The 26,669-nt window shown below is 42.2% G+C and overlaps 1 protein-coding gene across 8 annotated transcripts in view; it reads left to right on the top strand.

Moving 5' to 3' along the window:
- atp8a1 (ATPase phospholipid transporting 8A1) overlaps nt 1–26,669 on the top strand; it is a 108,401-nt gene that overhangs the window by 73,223 nt on the left and 8,509 nt on the right. For all 8 annotated transcript variants that reach the window (XM_026146616.1, XM_026146599.1, XM_026146608.1 and 5 more), the window contains 10 exons: nt 104–276; nt 1,224–1,407; nt 3,973–4,083; nt 9,417–9,491; nt 10,778–10,900; nt 15,240–15,318; nt 16,384–16,445; nt 16,700–16,756; nt 17,060–17,167; nt 26,427–26,515. In XM_026146616.1, the coding sequence (XP_026002401.1) occupies nt 104–276; nt 1,224–1,407; nt 3,973–4,083; nt 9,417–9,491; nt 10,778–10,900; nt 15,240–15,318; nt 16,384–16,445; nt 16,700–16,756; nt 17,060–17,167; nt 26,427–26,515 (1,061 nt within the window). The remainder of the gene's footprint in view (nt 1–103; nt 277–1,223; nt 1,408–3,972; nt 4,084–9,416; nt 9,492–10,777; nt 10,901–15,239; nt 15,319–16,383; nt 16,446–16,699; nt 16,757–17,059; nt 17,168–26,426; nt 26,516–26,669) is intronic.

The following is a 26,669-nucleotide window of genomic DNA, read 5'->3' as shown; positions in this document are numbered from 1 at the left end:
TGTTATTATACCATTGTTTGGTAATTAATCAGAAACATCATGAGAAGCAAAACCCAAAAACAACATTAAAATATCAAATTCTTTGCTTTTTCCCCTCTTTTAGAGAACAAGAGAAACCCTCAGCCACCACTGTGGAATGCTGGGAGATTCCCTCTACAAGGAAAACGACTTTGCTCTCATTATTGATGGAAAGACTCTAAAATACGCTCTTACATTTGGAGTGCGCCAGTACTTCCTGGACCTCGCCTTGTCCTGTAAAGCTGTCATATGCTGCAGGTAAAATTTAAACCCGAAACAATAAAATAAGCTGGGAACAAGCAAGACATTAAATGTCGTGTCTAAAAGAATCAGGCAGTAAATAGTCCGAAAGCCCAAGCTGTTGTCTTGAAGTTTATTTTTCTATTAGAGCCAAATGTTAAAAATGACCCAAGTGAAATTTCAAACTATGTCCTAAATCTACATATTATTATTTCTCCACCATAAAGGTCATTTAGACTTTTTATGGCACCGTAATATAACATGAAGGTGCGCTGTTGACCTGCCCAGGCCACATAAGTGAGAGGAAGCACTTAAGTACTCAAGCAGCCATGACAGGATCTGGGGCCAGAACTCAGCACCATGTTTTCAGAACAACAGCGACCCTTTAGATGCCACGCTATTACTCCGTGCAGTACGTCAAATTTGTATTTATTTTTTTGCCCCCACCTCCACCTGCCTTTGCCTTGTGCACACTCTGTGGGCACTAAGATACACCGCGAGATGAATGAGGCCCCTTAAACCATGGAGAACATAAACATTAACAGTTTCACAGTTAAAGACAGACGTGCAGTTTACAACATCATCATCTCCAGAGAATTTCTTTACTGTATGCTACGCTGAGTTTGGTGCACAAAGAAGAAGCCACTGTTGGGGAGGCTAGAGGCTGGCAGTGAGGGCATAAAGCTAAGATTGAAGTCTTGAGGAAGAGGATGGGTTTTACTTAGTAAATGAAGAAGATGTTTATCTATTCTATAAAGCTGCTTTGCCACCTTTTCACACCCAGCCAGCAGCAGTTTGTATCTTACGGTTTATATTTGTTACTCTTTAAGAGATCCTGTCAAAAAGTAAACAACTTCTATGTAACTTTATATGAGCTGCTGTTTTACCCAGGTTATGTTTGTTCTTACTGTTATTATCCCAGATTTGGACTTAACTCACGTGTGTTATCAATCACTTCCTTTCAGAGTATCGCCTCTTCAGAAGTCAGAAGTGGTTGAGATGGTGAAAAAACAGGTGAAGGTGATCACGCTGGCCATCGGCGATGGTGCTAACGACGTAGGAATGATCCAAACAGCTCATGTCGGTGTGGGAATCTCAGGCAACGAGGGTCTGCAGGCGGCAAACTCCTCAGACTACTCGATTGCTCAGGTGAGGAGTCAGAGATTGAAAGCACAAATAAATAAAGTGGGAACTTTTACCTAGTATTGAAGTTCAAAGAAGATCTATTATGCTCACATTAACTAATAACATCTGCATTTGTACAAGTGCTTCCTGTGAGCTAAAGGCTCATGCTTCTTTAAAATTGTAAATCATCACCTTTGTGATGGGTTTGATGGCTTTTCAGTAACTTCACCTCAATAAAGGAATTTGAGAGTCAGAGAAATATTAAAATATTACCAGGATCCAATCTGTCAGTCTAGTAATAAAAGATCAGCGACTGCAAAAATGAAGATACCAGGTAGGTTATGATATTTAATTTGGCTCAAGCAAAGTGAAAATCATAATAATACACGACTCGATAAACACGTCAAAGTTGCAAATGCTTATCCATACAGTACTTTATCAGTAATACTGTTTTCCATGCCTTGTGACAGCCTTGTCGCTGTTTTCATGTATTACATGTTACTGATAGCTTGGTACATTGTTCTGAGGAACAATAGGTCACATATCTGAAAGGGCTTCAACTTATACAGTAAAGTAGCATCTCCTATAAAACAGGCTGTGGTGAAACCCAACTCCCAACACAGCTACAGGGAACGCATCCTGGCAAACTGCTTCTTAAACCCATACTCATGTCCCAGCAACCAGTTTGTCTGAAACGCTGCATACATATGACACCCGTTGACACAAAATCCATGGCGTTTGTGAGTCTGTTACACAGCACACCACTTAGTTCATTGTGTTAGTACAGCCAAGAGGCTTGGGGGTATGAGGAACTAAGAGTTGACTAAGGCACAGTGCATTTTCTGTGCTTCAGTATGAAATTACTAATCAAGAGACTTGGGTTTGTCTGAAGTTCCCCATTTAGTCCGCATGACATGTAGAAAGTGTATGTTCTTCAAAGACAGGTGGCCTCTTGTAATCGATTTGTGTCAAATTAAATTACACCTCCAGACTTCCAGTGGTACTTTCCGCATCTTGGCGCAACGGTACATTAACTGTAATCTGCTGACTACAAACTGAAATCAATCAAGGGGAAGTTGTATAACTTTCTACTCCTATACATGATTTAGATTAATGTCTGCGAGTGTCAGATGAGCATCTTGCTGCTATAGATTACTACACAGCTAGATTTGATACTTGAACAGCGTTATCTGTTAAAGTAAGTGGAGAGTAAAGAGCTTCAGGCCAAGGCATCTCTGCTGACTGTCTGTCATCAGCTTGGCTCTGTGTTAACTGATGTTTGATCCAGCCCTCCGAGGGGTCACGCAAACTGGGAGCTGCGACTGTTCTTTCATATCACAGAGGAGTTCTGTGTAGATGCTGAAAGACAAGACCCCAAAATAAATAAAGCTGTGTTCAAAATGTCAAGCTCTCACTACTCACAATACAACTGGGATATATAGCAAGCCATGTTTTAGTGCTATCCAAATGTAAAAGGAGTTTTATGTACTGCGCTAAAAGTATGACACAACTGCTCACAAAAGTGTGTAAAACCCACAATCATTACCCAAACATAAAGAATTTCAACTACTAAAAAATATGTATATTTATTATGTTTGTAAAAGCTAGTATATGCCCACGCTGACAGAAGAAAAGAGAAAAATAAGGGTTGATGTAATTTATGTCAGCCTCTTGCTAGCTATGTGTAATTCAACTTCTGTGCATATAAATGAGAAGATATTGCTGTGAAATAAAAAATTATACAATGGCTTTACAAAGTGCATTAAAATATATATATTTAAGCCTGTTGCCAGGTGATTGCTGGGCAACATGATGACATCATCTCATATAGATGAGTATAGCTAAGTGTAACGAGTCTGGCTCCCCGGCTCTTGATGGTCTTTGAGGAGTTCACAGACCAAAAACAAACACTGACAGAGATTTTGTGCGTTACAGGACAACATGCTGGGTGTCTTTTCTTTTATCATTAAAGAAAATCTGTCTGTAATTATTTTGTTAGCTGGTGTTGATGTATCACTTTTTAATTGTGCAACAGCAATAATGTAATTAATGAACCCATGAAAATGACCCGAGCACTGTCCAAAAGCGGCTTTTCCTTTTTGCCGATGGGCTCACTAATTTGGAGCAAAGAGGGAGAAGTGATTAAGTGAATGATTTTGGACACAAGCTACCCCTTCTAGATGGTAAGAAGGTGTGATGAAACACTTGTTCTGCTCCAGTGCTATCACACTCATCAGCCAAAATTGCAGTGTGATTGAAAGTTCACCACAGGCCTTAAATAGTGGTATAATTATGAAGCCATTTAACTATTATGTTAGGCCCTTGGAGACTAATACCCCCATATGAACCCCTCCAATTTCTTGCAGTCTTTGTCTACACACTTTGTGGAATGTGTTAGCGAGAGCTTTGGCCACAAGCTCTCATCAGAGGCTTTCTGCCTGGGAATGACAATCTTGAAGTTCTGTAACTCTTTTAGTGCTCCAGCCCTGATCTCTGATTACAAGGAGCCATTAGAGACAAACATTAGACACAGAGTTCTGCTATCCATTCATTTTGTCGTGTTCCTCCATTCATTTCCCTCCCACACAGTTCAAATACTTAAAGAATCTGCTGCTGGTTCACGGAGCCTGGAATTACAACCGCGTAGCCAAGTGCATCCTATACTGCTTCTACAAGAATATTGTCCTGTACATCATCGAGGTAAGACTCACACAGAAGCTCTCAGCACTGAAAGTCATGCAAAAAGCCAGATGTGAATGCACAGCTTTGAGATTCTTTTTTTCAAAGATGCAAATGGCACAACTACGTGAAGGCAAAGATTCCCTGTTAGAGTTTCCATGTTTGTATTTCTGTTGACTGGCCCCTCACAGTACCTGCCAGGTTGTGCAGCTGCTGGATGAAGGGTTTGAGTTTTGACATATCGGAGCAGAATATGCCCACGAGAAGGCTCGCAGACATACACACTCTATCATACGTGGTATAATCAACAGGAAGTCTGCCTTTAGTCCTTGCCAGTTGTTCAGTCCTCAGAATATTAATCTGCAGTTCATCTGAGTTAGTGAGAAGTCGAACCAGTTCACTAGTGACTCCACATATTTTATGTCCTAACATTTAGGTATTAATTGTTATGCGAATAACATTGGACATGCCAAGAAATAAAATGCAGATGATTAGTGGCCAATCATGTTATGCTCTAACTTGGGCTGTGATAATGGTGAAATGTTAGGATTAACTTTATTTTTCATGTATTTTATCAAATGGCTTTCTTGTGATGTTCCTACATATTTATATGCATTTTTTTTTCCTTGGCAAGTTCAACTTCTTTCCTGAAATAATGCTTAATAACATTTTCCCATCACTGTGATTTTTACTGCACTGATGGGCCTTGTTGGGAAATGTTCACAGACACTCGAACACTCTCCCTGTTTATCAGTGGATAAGGATTAGATAGTTTCACGTGTCTCTGCCGGCATCGGTCAGTTGTTGTGTGGTGGGTTTGATGGCATCTGACAGATACCAGACCCAGTGCAGATTGCAGCCTCAGATCTATAACCAAGGGTGGCCAGACACGTGAAGTGCTTCCTATCATCGGCAGCTTTATCACTAGTAGTGCTCAGATGTTTTGATCAACAGGCCGTGCACTTGTGTGACAAAAGTAGCAAGTTTGGCTTTGCACCGTCCCAAAAATCCAGAAGTGGAAACTGCTGAGTGTTTGATCTTTGAGCTTTACCAGTCGCTTTGTGCCAAAGTGACCACGCAGCGTAACCGAAAACACGACATGAAACGATTTCCATGAAGTAGGTAACATCTGGGAGCAGAACAGGAGAAAAATACATTATTTGGCCACTTAAAAGACCACCTCTCTTTCCTTATGTTGCTTGACAAGATTTGAGAATACTGCTTTATTTGCTCACAAAATGTTGGCGTTTTGAGAGCGCTCCCTGCTGAAGCGTCAGGTTTTTAGAACCTCATAATCACATGACCTTTTATGGAAATATGACCACTTAAAAAATTGCTTTTGTTGATCCTCTTTCTGTGACACTTGACCTCTGATCCCCCCTTTTTAAATCCTCATTTTAGTTTATGTGCCATGAAAAATCCGTCGTGTATTTAAAACATTCCAGCGTGTCTGCCTCTGACTTATTGTGACCTGGGTAACGGCTCTCTTTCCAGGCTGTAACTGCAGTTATAAATTCATTGTGACCATTCGATCCCGCTGCCCTTTTCCACATATGCCGTAACAGTTCAGAGAACAAGTTCAAAGTAAAATTCAATTTTCAGCAAATGTAGTTTTCTGTTGGCACGATCCATTACATTTGACATTTACATCTTAAAATTGGATTACGCTTGTTTGTCTCTGTTTTTAATCATGGGTAAACGTTAGCTTCTCAATCACTAGGAATTTGATTTTTAAGTTTAAAAGAACATCAAAACCTGGTCAGTGTTCTTCTCGGCATCCTTTTCTTCTTTTTCCTTGTGCCACCAAATACTGCTTCCCTTTGAAACATACCAGGTCCATTTTCAAAGGCCCTTTTCCAGCGACTGGAACATAACATCGATAGTTTTGTCTGCAGGGCGAGCTTCTTTCCAGTACACCTTTTGTTGCTTTCTGAAAACATAAGTCCCCTCCCCCTCTCATGCTCGGCTCCTTCAGGGGAATGAAGTAGATAATAGGACATTTCTTCACGATTTGGCTGGTATTTGAAATGTCCCCGTGTTGTAAGACCTTGACATCTAACACAGCGGCAACCCCGGGGTATGAGTCAAAGCATCGTTTGTTGCACTAATAGGTTTACTTTTGAGCTCGCATGTTTTCCCCTCGACTCTCGGGATGCCTTGCAAGAACAGAATCGAGGATGTTGACGGGAATTTTAACTTTTTGTTCGCAGCACCATTGTCCCATACAGTGTGGGTTACAATTTGAATGCCAGGGCAGGAAGACCCTGTGTTTAAGCCTCTTTTCATCTCCCTCTGCTTCCACGGGGTCTTTGGTTTCTTATAAGACACATGGAGTAAGAGGGCGAAGGATTCTCGGCCTATTGTGGAAGACGTGAATGTGAGCACAACTTAGTCTGAAGCTCTTGGAGCGGTTCAAGATTTTCTGTGGCTCACAGAGGGTTAATTGTGAGTCAGAATGTAAGGCTGTCACTCCAGCGGATGATTGACTGACATGCAGTGTTTCTTTTTACTTTTTAGAGGCTGCTGGTTGTGATTGGCATTTCTTTTCCTAATCGGTTAGAGAGCACTTTAAGCACATTCATGCTTGAGCTATGAATTTTCATTTGATTTAAAAGAAGGAGGAAAAAAAGGCGGCAACATGTAGCCATACATTTTTAAACAATGTGTCCAGTAACTAAAGTTCGGGAATAATTTATAACCTCGAGTGATTGAAGAACAGCAGCAAAAAAGTGGAATTGAGCCACATTAAAGCTAAGAGACCCTTTTTAAAAGAAACCATAGAAACTCCGTTCACATGGGCGAGCCAGCTGGCCTCTCAGCTTTGATTGACACATTGCCAGGGTGCTACAGAGGGGGCTGATGGACAAGTGGCATTTATGAGGCAATTACATGAAAGCTCATTCAGTGGAGCTCAGTTTAGTCAGAGACGGCTCAGAGTAGCAGAGCAAAGCTTGCCGACCAGTAGCTCCGAATTAATCCACGGAGGCCATGCCTGGCATTGTGAGACTGCTTCTGTTTGTAGCTCCACATATTTCCAGCATATTTATCAGCTCCCTCTTTATGCGACTCTTTATTCTGTGCTTGCTTTGTGTATGAATTCCATTAACAATCCTGCAGGGCTGAGCTTAAGAGTGTCAGGACTCGCATTGTTGGGGACAAATGTCATACCCTCACCCCCCCACCCTCCAGCCACTTGGAGACAGCAGTGAAGCAACACTGGAATCAATGATTTTTCATTTGCTGATGAATATGCAAGTCTTCTTATCTCCTAGCCCTTGCCCAATCCTCCTTTTTTCTACAGCTCCCGTTTCCCTCTATCCCTGTTTTTCATGATGTGCAGTGAGGGAGAGAGGCCAGCCACACCCCTTCGCTGAGTGGCACTCAAAGAGGAGAAGAAAAGGGGAAGGAAAAATCCGGCCTGGTACTTCCCCTAATGAGCAAATCAATGCATCTGTCCCTGAAGAGACGGAGAGAGTGAGAAAGAGAGAGGGAAGCTATTGGGACCTGAGAGACCAGGCCAAAACACTCACACAGAAGCAGTTACCTCAAGCTATGAATAGGAGTCTTTTTTAACTTAGCACAACAATATATCAGCCCAGACCCTCATTGAGCAGAGCTGTAATTAATTCAGCAGTTTGACCTACCCGCTAGCCTCTCGTTACCGTCGCTTGAGCTAATGGATGAACCTGGCTCATAGCTCGGGCTCCGTCTACCCACAACCCACAGCACTGGCATCTGAATATATTTCTCTGTGCTTTGCCAGGGGTTGTACTGTTCATCTTTTGGTCTTGGTCTAGCCATATGTAGTCCCACATTCAGCTGAGGTTGAAACCAGACCCCCTCTTTTAAAAGACACAGCATCATGGTAGAGTGCACCTGATGGCGGGATCTGGGATGGGTGGGTGAGGCAGAGAGGGGAAGGTGAGGGGCAGGGTAGGGGCGAACAGAGGATTCGTCTACATCCCCCCCCCCCCCCCCCCCCCTCACCATTTGTTTTCATGCCTATGCTTTCACGAGTAAATGGGAAGGACCAGTGGCAGATTATTATTGGTCGTGTAGACAGTGGCAGCGGCAGGCGGGGCTCCGAAACAGGCTTTGTCTCAATCTGAGAATTTGTAGCAGTTCATGCCTTCATAATGAAGTTAAATGAAGCGAGGAAATGCTTGGTTGGCCATGGCCAAAACGCAGCACCCCTGATGTTCTCTTGACAGTTTTGGCATGAGTCTGTCCAGGACCGCAACATTGCAAACTGTAACTCTGTAAGGTGCAGTTGCTGATTTACAATCTGCAAACAATTTTCAGGGTGTGCAGTCAGATTTACTCGATGTCAGATAAATCCGCTTTACACCAATAAAAATTCGACGTATGTGCCATTTCCCTACCAGATTGGAGCTATTGCTCTGCTTTCATCTTAGAGGCATTATTTTGCTCAAATAAGCGTGGCTAATCAAAATACGGTGATAAGCCTCGTTTCCACTCAGCACATGGTTCACATTACCTCTGTCTGCCTTTCCTGACACAATATATCAAAGTCTCAATCACTCAGGAGTTCTGCAGTCCTGACTTTGGCCTTAGAACTAACCTCATCTGTCACCCACATGTCATCAGGTAGATCATGGAGGAAAACAGTGGGTAAGATATATGTTAGAAGTTAATCGTGTGATGAATCCAGTGGAGACTTTGCATCTCCGAGGTGCCACCTGGAGGTCCTGGCTTTCCCGCTGTCTCTCATTTTTTCTCATTTGGCCCTTCTGCCTGTTTTTTTTTTTTTTTAAAGTTAAAATTGTGTCTGAATTAAACTAATGACGCAGGTTGATCACAGGTCAGCACTTTAAAACCAAACCACTTTAATTTAAGGATCATTCGGTTATTTATTTTTTCCCTTACACTAAAGGGAAACATACTTTTTCTTTTCTATTATCTATAATTGCAATCTCAGCGGAGGCTGCGTTCCCTTTGATCTGATGGTAGGATAAGAAAGACATTGAAGGATGCTGTGTGGATCGTTAGTTTGTAGATGCAGTGATCCTGTCTCAAATCTGATCATGTCACTTATCTTTGCAATCACTAATGAAAAGCTTACACCGAAAGAGCAAATGGCTGCTTGCATGTAAATGTGGCAGCGTCTTCTATGATTAAAGCTTTCAATATCAAAACTGAGAGCAAATGGCTTTCAGCGTAAAATGACAGTGCTCATTGAAAGATGTTTCAAATGTTACAACACTTCGACTTCATTGTTTGCCACTAAAGTTGATGGCTTCTTAAAAAAGATTGTATTATAAATCTCTGATTGTATTTCTTCTGTTCATATGTTGCTGTTTTGACTCATTTTATGATTTTTTTGTCTTTCTTAGATCTGGTTTGCATTCGTCAATGGCTTCTCTGGTCAGATTCTGTTCGAACGCTGGTGCATCGGCTTGTACAATGTGGTGAGTGTTTAGAAACATGTGCCTCTATAGAGACCACTTTACTCCTCTACCTCTGTCCCCTCTTTGACACAGAACGTATTAGCTGTGGTGCCTCAAGCCTGATCCCTTTATTGCGTGACTATGTCATCAGCATCCTGAAAAAGTTCTCCTTTATTTATGACCCGTTGTCAAGCCCGTATTCCCTGTGTGCCCTAAACTATGTACTGAATGCGAAAGAACAACAGCTTCGCTTGCCCCAAAGAGTATAGTTAGTAAGAGCAGCTACGTTTCAACGATAATAAGAATAGGAAGACTGGAGCAGAGCCGGCCGCTGATGTAGGGAGTCCCTCAGAGCGCCGTAACAGGACCACTCCTAATGAACTCATATTTCATATCTGTCATGAATTAAGCAGGAGGGAAAAAAGTGCATCTGTAGTCTGAGGTTTAAGAGTATACTGTTAAGACCACAATGAGTCAACATGTAACTTTAAACTGTTTATAAAAATGAACTCGATTCAATCAACAAAAATGAATGAGAGAAGTGTGAAGTGAAGTTTCCCCACAATCCCAATCGGCCTCAAGCGCAAGTCATTTATGGCAGGTACAAACTGAGATTTGAGCCCTGCCTTTTGCCCTGGTTCATAATATCCTCCCTTTGCCCCACACTCCCACACTTTGTAACCAGCGCTGTTTTGGTTGTGGGAAAAAGCTTCAGTCTTTCACTTTATCAAAAACTGAGGGAATTCCATTGGCTCAGTGGGAGTCTGTTAGAGGCAGTGGGCTGAATCTGCCCCTCAAAGGAGGTCTTCCTCAGCCTGGCTCTGAATAAGAAAAGAAGCCAGTGGAGCATGTCCTGTAGCCCACTGGTCCTGCCGACTGAGGCCTGAAGACTTCCACTCCAGATGGGCCTGTAGGGAACTCACACCAACTGAATCACTTGAGCTACACAAATAGCATCCTTCCTCTCTCAGCAGCTGCTATACAGAACATTACAACACCACCACGAAATGATGCTGTAAATGCCTGCTCCTCAGTCAAGAAGACCACAGATGCTCATTGGAGATGGTTTTTGCATATGAACAGACTTAAAGCATGACAAATCAAAATAAGGTCAGCCAGTCTTCAGTGAAGTAAAATTAAGAGTGGAGCAAGTGGAGAACAAAATGAAACAGAGCTTTGACAGGATGTTGGAGGTCAGATTTACTGTGGCAGCTTTAAAGGGAGATATTTTTAGCAAAATCATATTATTTCATATCAGATTCATCACTGTGTGTTTGTGCACGTCTGCGGGTGTGTTTTTTTTGTAGATCTTCACTGCCTTGCCTCCTCTCACTCTGGGAATATTTGAGCGCTCCTGCAGGAAAGAGAATATGCTGAAATACCCAGAGCTCTACAAAACCTCCCAGAATGCCATGGGCTTCAATACCAAGGTAATTTGATCCTCTTATCACATGTATGTTATCTATGTGGATGTTTCCTGTAACACGTAAACAGATTTCAGTACTTTTAGATTAATTATTTTTCTCAGTTTGCTCTTCATTGCAGTCCTAAGTATAAGTATCATGTTCTGTGAATATATTTCATGTAAAGTCTAACAGTATGTGGGTGTAACAGTATTTTCCATAGACGTAGTATGTCATTAATACTGTTAGCTTTACTGACATGCTTCAACAGCCCAGTGTCGGTAACAGCCATTTCTTTAATTCTGCTCAAATTAAGTGACAACAACAACAAACTTATACTAAAGTATGTTATGTTCCTTTTTATTGTACCTTTTATGATTGGGAATTAATTTTGTTCTCCACTAAATTAAAAGGTTAAAAGTCCCAGTAATGAAATCACATTAATAACGGGACAGCGATCTGTTGTGTTGACGTCTCAGTGACCTGGCAGCTGCAGTTTGTGGGTATCCGGTCGTAGCCTGGTTTGGCCTGGCTTGACCTGTTCTGTCTGGTTGCGGGGGCTGTCTGTTAGCTTCCCCCTTCAACTGGTAATAAAGTCGTCTCGTCCTTTCTCCATGCTGAGCCAGAGACTCCTGGACCCTCCTCACAGGCGTGGTGACCTGGTTAGCACCACATGGAGGTGGATTAAAAGCAGATTGGCCATGGTGGTCACGGGCATGGAAGCTCAGATCTGTTGGGAGATGGCAGCAGAAAAGGAGGGAGTAGAGAGAGTGTGCTGTCACTGTGTAATGGCATTTGTCGCAGAAAATTATGCAATTCGTTTAAGTGAGGTGTTTTTTTGTTCTCTTAGAAGCCTATCAGATCGCATTTAAGCCACACAATACCAGACTGCACGGATCAGACGACGATGGTCCGATCCCGAGTTCGAGAAATACTCACTTCTGTTTTTAAAAAAGCCATTTTAAAATGCGTCCCAATGAACATGAGCGTTTAGCTCATTTGTTCTGATTTGTGATGAATTGTTACAGATAATAAATAAATAGATAAAATTTAAATGTAGCATCTGATCCTACTATTAAAAAACAGCTGGTTAGTCCATAGGAGGCTCTAGTATATTAGCATCTTAATATTACACCTAACAGCTGGATCGCCAGTCTGCTCTGCATGATATCAGAGTACAAATACACAGGAAGAGGTTGTTTACCAAGTATAACAAGTATACCTTAGTACTTGTCTTGCATGTAGTTTCTATTTTTTTCAAGAACACGTGTAAAGGATAAAGTTGCTTTGATAACACATTCGTTTTAAAATATCTGACACTTGCTGACGCAGGCAGACGCATCCATCTGTCACTGACTCCATGATCACACTGGTTAGAACTGGCACTAACAACACCTCCTGCTTTATCTTTGGCACAATTTGTACTTCTAAGTATGTAAATTTTTCTACCACATTAAATTATAACCTTTCAGAAGTTTGTTTCTTAGCTACACACTTAAAAGTGACAGAAGGCAGCGTTAAGATTGAAACGTCTCGTAAAGTTGTAGCTTTGAATCTTGTGTTTTTGTAAATATACATGATATGATTAATCAGTAAGTGTCTGTAGAGCAGCTGTTGCACACAATTAGCCTTTGTTTAATTAAGAAAAACATATCGTGAACATTAGGTGTAGCCCTGCTAATGTCACACATTTTTAATACAGCAAAAAGCTTTTCCCAGCAGTGTGAAATACATATATAACATTTAAAGGCTGTAATGTCACAGTTGATAAATTGGCATAACAGCAGTGAGTGGATGTGTGCTGACTATCTAAATGAAATGGGAAAAATAGGTCATTTCACAGAAAAACAAATAGACTAAATGTGAACCAAGCGCCCTGTGTTCTTTGCACATCACTTCAGATTTTATGATTCACAATTGTTTTATTATTAATCATACTTTAATGATTTATGACCACTTCATAACTCGTATGACATTTTCTGTGAATCCTGTTGTATGATGGATTTCCCTTTAATTAGCTTTTTGCAAAGACTTCATTAAGTTTCTGGTGCCAAAAAAAGGAATCATTAAAAATATTCATCTGATAGTTAGAAGCAAATGAACCTCCATTTTTGTTTGGGCCACATTTTCCAAGACTCATAAATGATGACTTGGCCAGGTCAGCAGGTTGTTTTTGCTGGCTTGTCCACTCTATTCCCGAGATATTTTCCTTGCAGCTGGCCCGAGGCGAGGCGAGAAAATCCAGCAGGAATTTGGCCCCTCGAAGCCTGTCTTTCTGCTCGCCCGGCTCTTTTGTACACAACAGATACTGTCTTTGTGAATTAAAGCTGTTTGTGTTGAGGTGCGAGAAGGGAGAGACGGAGGGTGTTAGAAACTTCAGGCGTGGCTTCAGCTGTGTCGCTCATTCACTTTTAATTACAAATTCTAGACACCTAAACCGCCCTAATAAACCGCGTTCCCCTTCGTGCGGCCTCGGTGATCGCAGCAGTTTACCAGAAGCTATCACCTCCTACATAGCACCATTACTTCTCTTGCATACGGTTTTCCTCAAAGCTGAAACAGGAAGCGTGGGAGCAACTCTGGAAATATTTGGCTCGATATTAATTACTGGCCTTCGTGTGGTTTAGGTTCTTTTTCTTATTTTTGTTTTTGGCAATTAGGATTCTGACAAAGGGCCGAATATTTGCAGGACAGACGAGGCATTCATTCGGAGCGCCAGCCCCAGCAACTTGCTGCGTAACAAGAAAGAAAAGAGCCTGGTGGCTGGAGGGGCGAAAGGGAGGATCCTACTGTGACAAATGATTATGAGCATTTATTGATTTCATTAGCATTCATTATGGTAGAGCGGAAACTGGGGCTGGCTTACACTCCCACAGAGTTTGGGATTGAGATAGCTGGGGAGGAGGCTGGTAGAGAGCTGAGCCTGCCAGTGGGAGGCTAATTGGCATAAACATGTGATTGTAACATTGGTGATAATTTAATACACATTTGACCACAGAGATAGAGGAGTGGGGGTTTGCTTTGGCTGGCCCTCACTCAGTGTATTGGGTTTTGTGTACACAGTGGGAGAGTGAGGTAATCCAGGATTGGGGGTGGCTGCTAAAGGACTTTAGATGAGGAGGTTGTGCTACAGCGACCAAAAACAAGCCCGTGGCGTAGATTAGAGCAGGACTTGTTCCTTCACTGTGCCCATTCATTTTCCAGCCAGATGATCTCAAGTAACCCTACACAGTAAAATAGTGCGAATAGCTGTTCTGAAGACCACAACATACAGAAAGTGAGTTTCCAGGATGTGTAATTCATCTTGTATAAGTAGTGTTTAATATTTCACTGACAGGTTTGCTGAAGTTGTTGAAAAGCGAGCCTTTTTAAAACAAGCCAGATACTAAAACGTGATGCTTTCCCCCGTTTGCTTTAGATTTTTTAATGCCCTGCTCCATCTGCCCTTTAATCTCGACAAATTTTCTCAGGATTCACAGCAGCGTCTGTGTTAGCACAGCGGGGGAAAGGCGGCACAAATATGGAGTGTTTTTTGGCAGAAAGGATTTTCACGGCTGTTTCATGGTACATCACCCATTAGTGTTTTGTTTGGCCATCGCGTCGCATAATGTGAATTTGAAGCACCGCGGCTTTGGAGAGAGAGAGAGAGACAGTATGGATGTAAACGATTCAAGTCTACATGCTTGCGTAGACAGACGCACACGCAGACTGCGGTTTTCCAGCAGGCTCTCAATAATTACCGTGAAAACAGTTTAATCTCTGTCAGGCCTGTCAGTCTCCCTGTGTGTGTTTCTAGATTTATTTTTGCTTTTTTAAACTCTGCTGTCATTTATTACTACACCAGTTAAAATCCTCACATGAAAGGGCCGAAGCCTAATGAAATATAATGAGAGGAAACCCTCACACTGGCAGCTCATACATTAATGTTATACAGTGTTTGTGTTGTTGAGATGAGTATGTGTATTTTTCTTACACCCACTGATTCGTTTTGTTTTAATTTATTCTTGACTACAGGGAAAATGTGCAAACTTGTATTAGCTTTAACTGCCCATGAACACATTCAGCAACCTCTTTCTCCCCCATAACACACACAGAGGATATACAACGTGTCTGTCAGCGGGGCGGCCATTCAGCATGGAGGCCCCGACAAAACCGCCACTTAGCCTAGCGCCTGGCTGGCACAAAGGGCCCAGGTCAGGGGTCACTTGGAAAGCTGGAGCTCCCAACACCCTTTTCTCATGCTTTTTTTCCACTCTCTCTCCCTCTCACCCTCTTATTGGAATCTCTTGCTGTCCAACCTCCCCCTCCCCTGTCCTCCCCCTCCTATACATCCTTTCCCTCCATCCCTCTTCCCTCTTTTTTGCAGGTCTTCTGGGCCCATTGTCTGAACGGCCTCTTCCACTCCGTCATCCTCTTCTGGTTCCCCCTTAAAGCCTTCCAGCATGGTAAGTAGCTCCCAGAGACTCCTCCACGGCTCTCGGTGGACCTGGCGCATAAATAAGGAGGACAGTCAAAGACACGTATTTTGTCTTAATTAGTTCTCTTTTCAACCATCCAGTCATGAATTGCAAACATGTGTGTGCTCCAGTCCGAGGGACACGCAATAACAAGCCCATGTTCATGTTTGCCCTAATGACTGCTGAAATGCTTTAGCGTGCAGTTATTGGCACTTACTTAGCTTTGATAGATAACATAGACCCAATCAGGTGCTTTCTCTGCGGCCAAAATGATGTTTTTATTCAAACAGAGAGCTTCGTGAGTGCAAATAACTTTATTGATCCATAGAAGGTCAATTGTGCATGTTTGGCACGTTGAGATGGTCTCTGTGTGTGTGGGTGTATGTGCAGAGAGAATAGGGATCTTTGAGCCGGTAAGTCTTGGCTGGCTGGAGCTAAGGACCACACAAGCTTGGGCCTGCTCTCCAAACAAAAGGCGCCAAGCCCCTCACTGTGACTGACAGGCTGTCAGCAAAGCCTCAGCGCACACAAGACATGTGACCAGCCGGAAGTAAAGGGAAAGGGAGCCTCTCTTTCTTTACTGGCAGTGCACACTGTTGATATTTTAGCCAGAGCCCAGGCCCACTTGGGCGGTATGAAGCAATATGTCTGTGTGACTCACAGCTTATTTCAGTCTTATTAATTTAGGAAGTTATACGAAAAGCATCGGATTCCTTTTTAATGGCAGAATTAATTAAAATGTTGCCAGAAAAATAATTTTACCCTCTCTTTCAGCACTAAAGTAGCCAGAACTTTTCGTTTTTGAATATGATTAATGGACACCAATTCTGCTGGATTTGCATACACATACTGCCTTGAAATTAGCATTCCAGGCTCTCTCAAGGACAGTAATGGAAGCAGCGTTTGACTGTGGTTTCTACTTTTAGTTCCCTGCTCCACTCCAAGCACTTTATGACAAAACTCACATTGATGTACCTAAAGTGTTACCCTATGTGAAACCTAAGAGCTGAAGAAGGACAGCTTAAAAGCCTCTGCTGCTGATTCCCTTCACAGATACAGTTTTTGGCAATGGAAGAACTCCGGACTATCTCCTCTTAGGCAACATGGTTTACACGGTAAGTGCACCGGTCTTCTTCCCTGGCAGTGTTTCTGCTGTGTTACAGAGTTCGGGTGTGTGAGCCAAGTGTTCTTAAATGCCAGCGAATAAACATCAGTTATATTTCCTTGTCTTCTTCTCTTCAATTGTCTGATGGTCTTTTCCAGTTTCATTTTTTCCAGTAAAATGCTTTCTTATTGCGAATTCAGGTATGTGGGATGAACTTCACATGATCCTCTTTGCTGAACGAACATGTGGTTTGTGTCTCCGCAGTTTGTCGTCATCACAGTTTGTCTTAAAGCCGGCCTGGAAACCTCGTCTTGGACCATGGTAAGTTGAGTCCTCCTTCTCTTTTGCTATGCTTCTGTTATCTCTTTTCACTTTTACGTGGCCGCTGATACCTGTGACTAATTTTACATCCTCTTCTTATCGCGAAATCCCTTTATGGTATGTTCTCGCTAGGCTTGTAAATGTAAACCAAGTGAAATGTACGGTACCTCTTTTAAGTTACCGGAGAGCATTCAGTGTTTTAAGCCCAAGGAAGCGTGATTAAAATGGCTCGAGTAAATTGTAGCAGTGCTCAAATCGCAAAACCTTTTGTGATACTTACTGTCCTCTGGTTGCTCCTAACAGTTCAGTCACATCGCCATCTGGGGAAGCATCGGCCTGTGGGTGGTGTTTTTCGCTATCTATTCCTCCTTGTGGCCCCTCATCCCTCTGGCACCTGACATGTCAGGCGAGGTAAACACACATGCCGGCGTGCACACGTACACATGCTTCCCCCAGTCCCAAAAGAAACTGCTGATATAATCAGCTATTATAGACACATCTGTAGCTCCTTATGATTCATTTTCTGTAGAAAGGAGCTGGTGGGAAAACCTTAAAAAAGATCTTTGTAAGTAGAGCCAGAGGAGTGTAAACTGTCAGACCTCTGGCTTGTGTTGCCTAATGACTTAATTGGGCCAATTTGCCCTGTGTTTGTGTTAAAATTTCTCCCTCAGCTCTGAGTATCCACAGGTGAAACTGAAACAGTGAGGCCGTCTAGAAGCTAAGCAAAGAGAGACACGGGTGACTGATAGCCTAAAAATGTACCCGACAATCATTCAACCCCTTGAACATCAATCACATCCGTCCTATTATCCTTCCACTCATTTTCTTTCGTGTTGGATGCTCGTATTGAACATCACTATGAGACAAAGGCTTAAGGCTGCTTTAGCCATCAGGTTTCATTCAGTGTTTCTCTGCTCTTGGATATCAAAGATGTCAAAGAGCTCTGGCTGTGGTTTCAGCAGATACACCTGCGGTTAAAACCTTCTGTTTATGTGGGACAACAACTTGGAAGAAAGTTGTCTTAAAGACAGAGGAGGTAAAATTGCTTTTTGTCAGACGGAGAAAGAAATGAGGGACTACACCAAGGCCCAGAAAAGTTTTAATTATTCAAATATTTTCTTTACTTTTTTCCTTTCAGGACCCGGTATTTACGTGTGAATGTAACTACTGTAACTGTCACCACAGGTGGTTAATGGGAACCTATTAAACAGGTGAAATTTCCCAGTACATTGTGGGCAGGAGACTGAGGCATCTTTTCATTGCGTAACAATAACACTGCAGGAAACCATTCAAAGAAAAGAGGAAAATAACATCTTACAACAAATGTTGTCTTTGCAGAGGTGCTGTGTAGAGATCCCTCTACAATTCACCTAATGTGAAACTGTTCCTTAAAAACAAAAGTGGGTTTTAGTCTTGTTGACAAGTAAGAAAAACTTGGGGTTTTATTACATAAACAAAGCTTTATTCGTCCTGTGTGCCCAATTTGAGATGAATACTTTATGCATCTGAGGCCTCAGCTAACATGTAAAATGTAACACATTCATCACTGTTTGATTATTTGTGGGCATTTCAGACCGCTTGAGATTGTTCAGGGAAATGTAGAAATAAAAGGAAGAAAATGGCTTGTGAAACTCAGTCCGGGTATATTTTATGTGGACACGCTGAGTTAGTGGATTAAAATCCTCTGAACATATTGTCTCATAATAAACAGCTACAGTGTACTGCCTTATGTGAAGCTGAATAGAAGTGAAAAATATCTGCGCACAGTTATATTTTGGTAAATGACCATGAACTTCAGAAACGGCAGGCTGCGTCTGCCTGAGGAGAAAAGCCTTATTTTTTGTTCCTCAGATTGAGGATTGGGTCTTTTTTCATGTATTATTGCTCAGTAAATTATTATTTTTGGAAAGAGTTTGACATTTAATTAAATGGTGAAAATGAGTAACGTCTGTTAGATATAATAATACAGCCAGCAGACAGTTGGCTTAGTCTAGCAGTAAGACTGGTTGCAGGCTGCAGCTTTGTTTGCCAGTAACAGGATCCACCTACTAGCACCTACAAAGCTCACTGATTAACACGATATGTCCTGTTTGTTTAATCGGTATAAAATCCAAACACGTCTCTTTTTTTTACAGAGTGTGCGTGCTTAATGTTATTTTGGCTCACAGAACAATAATCCTGCACATATGAAAGCAGTAAAATATTATTTTTACACTTTGGTTTTTGTACAGATCAAACAAATGAGATAGAGCATGTTAAGTGGTGATTTTTGGATAGCCCCTGCTTCCAGTCTCTATATTTGGCCAGATTAACCTCCGGCTTGTGTACATTCATATATACCACAGAGATATAAGAATGGTATCAATCTTCTCTTCAAACATTCTGCCAGAAAGCAGAGGATTTTTCCCAAAATGTCACGCAATCCCTGTAGGAGCTACAATTCTGAGTCAGATGTCCTTCATCTCTGATCAGTTCTGTTGGGGAGATGATTGCAGGTTTTGCTTTTGGAAAGGAAGATCTCTGTGGCAGATTTTCTTTGTTAACCTTTGGACTGAAGAAAGAATTTCTATGTTGCGTCTAGTTGCATGTAGTATTCTCATCTGACAGAGGTTTTACTACTGCAACAGTATGTTTGGCGTACAATAACTCCACATGTTTTGGGTACGTGTTTGTGCGTGACACAGTAAATAACATAAGTAGGTGCACATGTACAGAAATGCTGACTGCTATACCCTCACTGGGCTCAGTGTACTACTCACTCAGTAGTACATACACACACACACACACACACACACACACACACACACACACACACACACACACACACACACACACACAGGGAGTAGGTATATTAGCTTAATTCTATCCCCTGTCTGTGAAGCCTGCTGCTTTCATCCGTACCCTGCAGCACTTGACTGAAGACAGTAATGGTGTCCTCTGGGTAGTGGGTAACTCTATGCCCAGCCCTAACTCAGGGATGCCAGTATATCATCAAACAGGGACACATCTCTGAAACTCGAGAAGGAGTCAGAGACACAGGCGCCACTTCCAAGACCTTGTAGCCTCTGAAGAGTAGGATTATTCACAACCCTGATGAAGCCCCACATATTTCACCATAGCCTCCCTAATGTGTACTTGAAGGTAAAAAGAAGAAGAAGAAAAAGCGCTCTCTGTCCTTTATATCTACTTTCTTTTATGCTCTCGGCTTTTTCCTGCCTTCTCCTTTTGTTCACCCCACCCCATCTCTGCCAGCTGAAAAACTGCCTGAGGGCCTACAGCATAACAGACACCAGAACTCCCTTCCACTCCTGCCTCGGCTCTCACACACAACCCAGCTCACCACCTTTAACATGTTAAGCAGCACTCGGCTTCACAAGAACCCATTCATCAAAGTCAGGCAAAATATTCCTTGGACGTACGACCGGGCAGGTGCCGGATCAATCGTCCAAACACCCCGAAACAGCTCGTATGGTTTTCACAGGTACTCCCTGAGAATGGCTTTGTCCCAAATGATCACCTCACTGAAGTCTGAAACAAATATCAAAAGAAAATGTCAGATTATTCTGTTCAGGCAGCGTAATCTGCCACACTAAGCGGCTTAGCCTCACCTCAGGAGATGTCTCATGCACACTCTGTCGCACTGACCTGTTGCCTGCTGACATGCCTGTGCTATCAATGCAGCTGTCTCCCTGCACACTTTGTCCCCCGCTCTCTGCTCACACCTCTGCTGTTTTCCAATTTCTGCTGCAAGCTGCAGCGGAGCATCTATCACTCAGTCAGACTCGAGTGCTTGTCATCAGCATATGGATTGTACACTGCAACGGCTTCTTCACAGTTTCTGCTCAGAGACTCTTATTTTTCAAAAAGGAATAGCTTTGCAAAGATGTTTGTTGATGTGTAGCAGGCCAGGAATACACAGGGCTTTCTGTGACAGCCTGTGTGACATGGACAAGAATGAAAACAATTTCTAGAGAAACAGATCAGCTTAGTGACTATTATGAATGATTTTTATTCAGGACTGCTTTTATTTAGTTTAACGTTAGTTGAACTCTTCTACCAAACCACTACATCGCTCCTGTCTTCAGTCGTCTGTTAGCCACTTTATTCCCCCTCAGAGTACGCCTCCTGAAATATCTGCTCTATTTTGAAGCAGTGAAGCAACTTGTAAACAGAAAATATTAATGCAGTAATGGAGGAAAATGGAAGAGCTGCAAGAGTTCAAGCTATCAGTAAGTGTGAATCAGTGTCATTTATCTAAACTACGCTCCATAAAATGCGCATCAGCGTGCTGCGTGCATCCCAGCCAGAAGGTCGTGGGTTTGAATTGGGAACTTTCTTCAGACTCGTCTGTGTGGGATCTCTCTGGGTACCAAACACATCCACTTTAGGTCAAATTGGTGACTCTAAATTGGCCATAGGTGTGAATGCTTGCCTGTGGTTGCCTGTTACTCTGTGGTAGCTCTGCAATAGGTTTGCAGTCTCTGTGGTAGACTCGACAGCTGTGAATCGGATAAGTGGGAGAAAATGGACGGATGGATGGTTGGATGTCATATTAAAAACACAGACATGGATTTTCTAAAAAATTCAGTTATTTATTTTTAGTAGCTTTAAAAAGTGCTTACTGCTTTCATAAACGACAGTACCAGTAACTTATTTTACTCTGTCATTGTATTTTGTGCATTTGAACTTGCAGGGAATCACTCATATCTGCTTATTTCAGCATAGGGTGGAGGAAAAAACCCTACCTCAGCGAAAGCTGAAACCTGTCTGAAACCGCTAATCCATCATCTGTCATATTTAGCTTTCAGTTACAGTTGTTTATTATTGTTTGTAGCATACCTGAAAAGGAATCTAAGATTTGAGTGTTCACTGCCAAATTTCCTCCAAGCGCCAAAAGTCCTGCCCGTGATGAATGCTCTTGTCTGTGAAATAAAAGTCCTAATGAGCTTTTCTTTACAAAACAAACACACAACAGAGCAAAGAAACACGGCAGGTTATCAGATCTGACTGCAAAGTCTGTTCACGGATTAGAATTATTGTCACAAAACCTGCCCTATAATTGGTATATCTTCCTGACTATTTAACTTTTTTGAAACATTAGAAATATTATTCCACATCGTTGAGGCTGCCTTTGTCCCTTAATTCTTATAATCCTCCTCCAAGACTGAAGAGTGTTCTTGTCTAAGATTGACAAGCACCACAACACACATTTAGTGTAATTACCTAATTAAATGTACAGTAAGAGTAAAGAGTTATTATTAATGCCACATGTGGAGTTGGCTGTGAGACTGCTGACTTGTGTTTATAAAAGTCATAAGTTATATGTTTCTCTGCTTTTCCTGCTGTTTTTATTAAGCAACACAAAAATAACATGGAGTCGATGAAAAATACAACAGAGGAAGTTGTTTGTTTTCCATATTCTGCATTTTTTGGGTGGGTGTGTGTCTCTGCTGATGACATATGTAGAAGTAGTGGACTTGTCTTGTCTTACTAAGGCTCCCTGTTCGCCGTTTTATTGCCTTTGTTGGACGATTTTTGCGTTTCATACTCTTCTGTTATCGGATTGCTAGCTATGCTTCCATAACAAGTCTGAACTTTGTATTTGCACAAGAAAGGCCGCTGAGGGTTGAAACCACACTTGGCCAAATATATACTTTCATCTTCAGTTTCCCTTCTCTCCTTGAAGCCGACATGCACATTGGTGTCCGGTCAAGCCAGTTGAGGGAAAAAACATAGATGCAGACTGAAGTCGAAGACAGGATGTAGCATATTAGTCTAACCGTCTCCTCTCAGCCTACCTGAAAGCAAAAAGAAAACGTCAAACACAGAAGCTCTGTGTACTCAAACTGCCACTGTCTGAATATTAGCATCTCTTGGATGCAGCTGCTAAGTGTTATGAAGTTGCCTTTTCACAGTCTTGTTTGCAGAATCCAGAGCATATCTTGGGCCTGTGGAGTGAATAGTGGAGCAGTGGACAAACTCAGCTCACATTTACCATTACAATGGCAGGTATTAGCATAATTCAAGCTGCTGAGACTATGGGCTTTCTTAGGCATGAGCACCTGGCTGCTCATGCCTAGGATCAAGGATCAAGTCTTGATGGAAAAACAATCCTAAAATACTTTTGAGTTTTCCCTTGAAGCTTTTTTCTGAAGTTAAAGGATTTACGTCTTTCAATAAAGTTACATTTTTGATGTTCTGTATGTTTAAACTTTTATTTAAACCAGGTAGATTTGCAGATCACAAATTACTTTTTTTCCTGGAACCTCTTCATTCAGATTCCACCTTGATAAACAGACACAGCTCTGATTTTGTTCACTGGCCCCTGATCAGCTTTGTGGGGGCAGATTTTTAACTGCTTTTTACTATTCATCACACTGGTTTTGCATGACGCACAGTCCAAAATAATCCCTTAATATATATATAGAAAATATAGATAGAAAAGATAGAGACGAAATACTGTTAACCTGACTGTCTGCAGGTTTTACACACAGTTACTGTCCCTCTGTTTACAAAGGCAGAGGCGTCATGGTGTGATTATTTTACATGTAGTTGTTTTTTCCTGTGTAATAATATTCAACACTGTTATCAATACATTTTTCAAAAATGCCTCTCTGTGCAAAATGGGTTCAAAAACATAAACAGCTGTGGGATCCTGTTTGTCCGTGATTTGAACAGGAGGAACAAATCGTGGCAGGATCAGCCTGATGTTATTTGTATCCTGCTGCAACTTTACTGTATAAAGAGCAAACATCTCCAACATGTCAGGAGCAGTTAGTCATTACAACAAGTGTTTGTAAAGTAAAAATCACGAATCTGGGATCCTGTTTGTCTGTGATTTGAACAGCCCAGCGCTGCTCCTGATGCAGGGGAAACCAATCCTGCAGGGAGACCTACCTCAGCAACTGTGCAGGTGAAGCCAAAGGGCAGATTTGCTTCACCGTATTTTCTAGTCTTTGGCTTAGAATGAAGTTGGGTTGGAAACATATTCAGTGATGCTTCATCTCCTGCTTTGCGTTTGTGTGGGCGCCCCATGCTAGCAGTGTCCAAGCGGTTTCTTTTTTCCCCTCTTCATACCGCGCCCCCCCTGCAATGGCTCTACGCCCCCCCTAGGGGGTGGGCACCACACTTTGACAGTGTGAGAAGGATGAGTTAGGATGACCATCTCATCGCAACAACCAACCAATTTCTAACCCATTATTAGGAAATGTAGCATGAATTTATCAACCCAACACTGGCGCCATTGCTGAAACCAAAACAGATTTCATGGACTAGAGGTAAAACATGCAAAATATATTGTTGTTGTGCTGTTTCAGCAGACACCCTGTTGTATGATTGCCCTCTGTCTATTACCATGACTGGACCACAAGGACATAACCTAAAAAGAAAGAGCAGAGGAAATGCAAACGTGCCATGTAGCATATGATTCACTGCATATTTATCATATAAGGCTGAATACCTCAAACCAAGTTTGACACAGTGTGGCTCAAAGTAAATAACAGCAGTGTTTGCACTGCTCAGCATTTTGTGTGTGTCAACATATGTGTGTGTGTGATTGCTTCTGTGTGTCTAGTCTGTCTGTGTGTGGGTGTGTGGCCACGAGGGGGTCAATGCCTGTCAAAACACACCCTTCCATGCCAGCAGACACTACTGTCTGTCCAGCCAGACAAGTTTATTGGTTTGTCCTAAAAATACAGCCCTGCTCCCCGGACCTCTCTCACCCTGTCCAGCTCCCAGGGGGCCCCTGGAATGAGACATTGCTAGCATCTACCAACTCTGATGGCCCCGCTTGTAGTATTGGAGCCTTTCCAGATGCCTGAAGGCAAACATTTGTTGTTTGCAACTGGTCAGATCTGTTTGGATTTTTAAAATTTGGTGCAAAAATAACAAACTGAGAATGATTAATGCTGTTTGTTTACGTCTGGCATTGCTATGTTGCTTTCTCAGCATGCAGTAGAAATTATTATATCAAATGTCATCATCAGAATAATTGAATTTTAGGGTAAACTTGAGATTGGAAGCATCAGGCCTTTGTGTGTTTACATTGCTCAGATTTAAATACGAAGAAGTATAAATATTGTTCGGTTTGAGAACGACTAAAAGGTTTATTTTTCTAAACTCTTTGATACGTCTCAGGACAGCTTAAACACCCCCATCAAAAGGCACGATACAGCGGATGAAAACAAAAATAATTAAACTGACTTAACACAAAAAAACAGTAAATGTTTCCACCGGGGTGCGTAATTTCAAAATTGATGTGAAAATATCTCGTGCTTCACAGCAATTTTCCCTCATCTTGTGCATTTTCAGCCTCCAGGTGACACAGAAAAGCTCTATTCATCCGTGTCCCATCTCAAACTGTAGGGGAAAAAACATTTTTGATTTCCTGTCATTTGGGGTTTCCTCTCCCCCGGTGTTTTGTCAGACATCAAAGTCAATTTGCAGGTAATGGCGAACAGATTAGCTCATTTGAGCAAACCTGAGCGCTTTGATAGTTCTGACACTGATCGGTGTGTATGTGTGTGTATGTGTGTGCGTGCCTGTGCATCCTTAGGGCCATGTCTGTGTCATGTTACAGGAAGGACACTGTCGAGGGGGCCTTAGCAGTTTAAACAAGCGGCGCATTACAATGCAAGGACCGCCAGTTTTGCAGTTTGACATGACAGATAGTCTCACTGCAGTGGGCCAAAGCAAACATCATCCTCACACTCATAGCTTAAAGGTTGTTGCCCCCACCAGAACGACCCACTGCCTTCCCGGCACCCTGGACACAGAAAGTAACCCCATTACTCAAACATGAACATTTCTAACTTACTGTGTTTAAATATCATTTGAAGGATTTATGTGAAAACGGAGGGAATGATTTCTGTCTGAACTTTTATTCAACTCAAAATTTATGATCTGTTGGAGACAATGAACTTTTTTTTTTTTTTTGCATGTAATGGGGATTTCACATAATTGTCTGACATTAAGGCCAAACAGTTAATCAAGACAACTATTTGCAAATTATTCTACAATAACAACGACTGTTCGTGCAGCTGTACAAGAAAACATAAGAAATGAGCCAAACATTATAAACTAGCTTTCGGTAACCCATTTAAAGCCGCTGAACAAGACATCTTTAACTGCTTTTGGTTTTCTGGAGTGATAAACTGCCAACATTAAACCTGAACTCACATAATTACATACATTACACTTCATCAACACTCACTTAGATTGAGTGGCTGCTGCAGTCGACACACCGCAGAAGGCGTTTCTGTGTCTGCGCTGACGCACCGACGGGAGCTCTCAGCACGGCTCACATCTGAGCTGTTTTCCTTTGAAAGAGATACCGCTGTCTAAATAGATCACAGGTACTTCCTCCGCCCTGTGGAGGGGGATGCAAACAAAAACATGGTATCATTTAGTCATGGAGGATTAACCCACACTGAGTCGGTTATTTAGACCCATCTTCTCTCTGTTTCCACAATAAAACCGCTGCTGTTGTTATGTATGTGTTTGGATATGTGGCGCTGTAGAGGATGGTAGTGGTTGTGGAGCTCTTGTGTTTCTATCTGATCTGATTTCTATTGTGTGTGTGTGTGTGTGTGTGTGTGTGTGTGTGTGTGTGTGTGTGTGTGTGTGTGTGTGTGTGTGTGTGTGTGTGTGTGTGTGTGTGTGTGTGTGGCAGGCGGACATGATGTTCAATTCAGGGGTCTTCTGGATGGGCCTGTTCTTCATCCCAGTCACCTCGCTGATTTTCGACGTGGCCTACAAAGTGTGAGTCTTCTCCCCGCTCTCCTCGCTCATCATCGCTCTAATGCACATCCAGTTCAGGAAATTCCTGCAGAATCTCTCATATCTCCTGAAGCAATTCCCGCCCAAGTTTTTGTCCAGACTTCCAAACGTTTCTAGCGTTTCCATTCTGCAAGTC

This window comes from Astatotilapia calliptera, chromosome 2 (genome assembly GCF_900246225.1).
Source record: "Astatotilapia calliptera chromosome 2, fAstCal1.2, whole genome shotgun sequence".
Lineage (NCBI taxonomy): Eukaryota > Metazoa > Chordata > Actinopteri > Cichliformes > Cichlidae > Astatotilapia > Astatotilapia calliptera.
This window is presented reverse-complemented; position numbering and strand designations above follow the sequence as displayed.